At 39.7% G+C, this 1507-nt stretch overlaps 1 protein-coding gene across 1 annotated transcript in view; it reads left to right on the forward strand.

The window, feature by feature from the left end:
* PREX2 (phosphatidylinositol-3,4,5-trisphosphate dependent Rac exchange factor 2) overlaps positions 1-1507 on the forward strand; it is a 264759-nt gene that overhangs the window by 244378 nt on the left and 18874 nt on the right. Inside the window, exon 38 of the mRNA XM_008062862.1 lies at positions 241-343. Coding sequence (XP_008061053.1) covers positions 241-343 — 103 coding nt within the window. The remainder of the gene's footprint in view (positions 1-240; positions 344-1507) is intronic.

Consider the following 1507-nt stretch of genomic DNA (forward strand, 5'->3'; position numbering starts at 1 on the left):
AGGCTCAGGCAATCCACTCACCTCAGCCTCCCAAAGGTGTGGGATTACAGGCTGAGCCACCGAGCCCGGCTTATAGTCTATTTTTAAACCAGGTTTTTTTGGTAGAAAAATCAGTGATTCTTTGTCTAATCACTTCAATTCTGGCCAGTGCTTTCTGATTTTGGTATTAGTAACCCAAGTTGTCTAGAAGAGCATATCAGAAACCAATGGGGTCTGACCTGTCATTGCTTTGGACCACAGGTGCACCTTGAGTGTGACACTGGAGCAAGCCATCATTCTGGCCAGAAGCCACGGACTGCCTCCTCGCTACATTATGCAGGCTACAGATGTGATGCGGAAGCAAGTAAGTCTACGCATATTTTAGGGGAGTTGCTATATAGGACCTGGACTTGAAGGTTCCCTTGTTCATTTATCAGATATCTGACAGGTGCCTGAAATGGCAGGCACTTTACCAGGTTCAGAGGTAAGACATGAATGAGAAACACTTTCAGGGAGAAGACAGTGCAGGCAACTATAGGAGGGCTCTCCAAGAATCTTAGGCAGTCCTGGAAAAAGGGAAATCTAAGCAGTAATCTAAAGGAGGAAAGGGAATTGGCTAAGCAAAATGGGGCAGGAGTGGGTTTGAGGCTTACAAAAACAAGATAAGAGGACATATGGCCTTTTCTGAGAATTATAGGTGATTGAGTCAGGCTGGGCAAGAGACGGGGCAAGGAAGAAGAGGAAAAAATTGAGGGTCTCCAAGGGACTTTCTTTTTTTTTATTTTAAAGATGTGGGGTACAATTTAGTATTAGGTACAATAAGAGGTCATCATACAGGTAAAGTTTGGGTACCCTTATTGATGTTATATGCCCCCTTCCCCTGGCAGTGTCTCATTGCTGCCAGACCCTTTCTTTTAGTATTATTCCAAGGGTCTTTCACGCCATGCTTGCTGTGTGCATTATTACAAGGATAAAGCTTTCACCTTAATTTTTCTTTAGAGGAAGAATAGCAATTAATGAACTCTCTGAGTCACTGAAGTACTTATAGGTGAGAATATACCCCCTCATATACAGAATGAACTTTCTGTGCAATAACCCAATAGTATTTTAAGTGTGGTAGTTTAATTTTTAACCCTTAAAATTCTTCTAAAAAACAACAAAAATGTGCTAAGCTCTAATTAACTGATTAGGAAAATGTACTCAATCTAGTAGAAAAGGCACTTATCCTACAGAAAGACAAAATAAATTAAAATACATAAATTTTATATGTTATTCTACCACAGAAAATTGATATAACAAATCTCTCTACTTGCTGACTTGGTTTGAGTTCCCCAATGATAGCAATTTAATGTTTAAGATATTTGAGTTGCAACTATGACTGCTTTTTTTTTAATCAATATTTTTTATTTTAATATTGTGGGGTAAAGTTAAGGGTTAGGTATACAAATACGCTTCATTCAGGCACCCTTGTTAACAAGGGGTGTCTCCCCATCCCCAGACAGATATTGATTCCCGTTAATCCCACCTC

The sequence above is a fragment of the Carlito syrichta genome, unplaced genomic scaffold (genome assembly GCF_000164805.1).
Source record: "Carlito syrichta isolate Samal-C Ts95f unplaced genomic scaffold, Tarsius_syrichta-2.0.1 Scaffold305870, whole genome shotgun sequence".
NCBI classification, from domain to species: domain Eukaryota; kingdom Metazoa; phylum Chordata; class Mammalia; order Primates; family Tarsiidae; genus Carlito; species Carlito syrichta.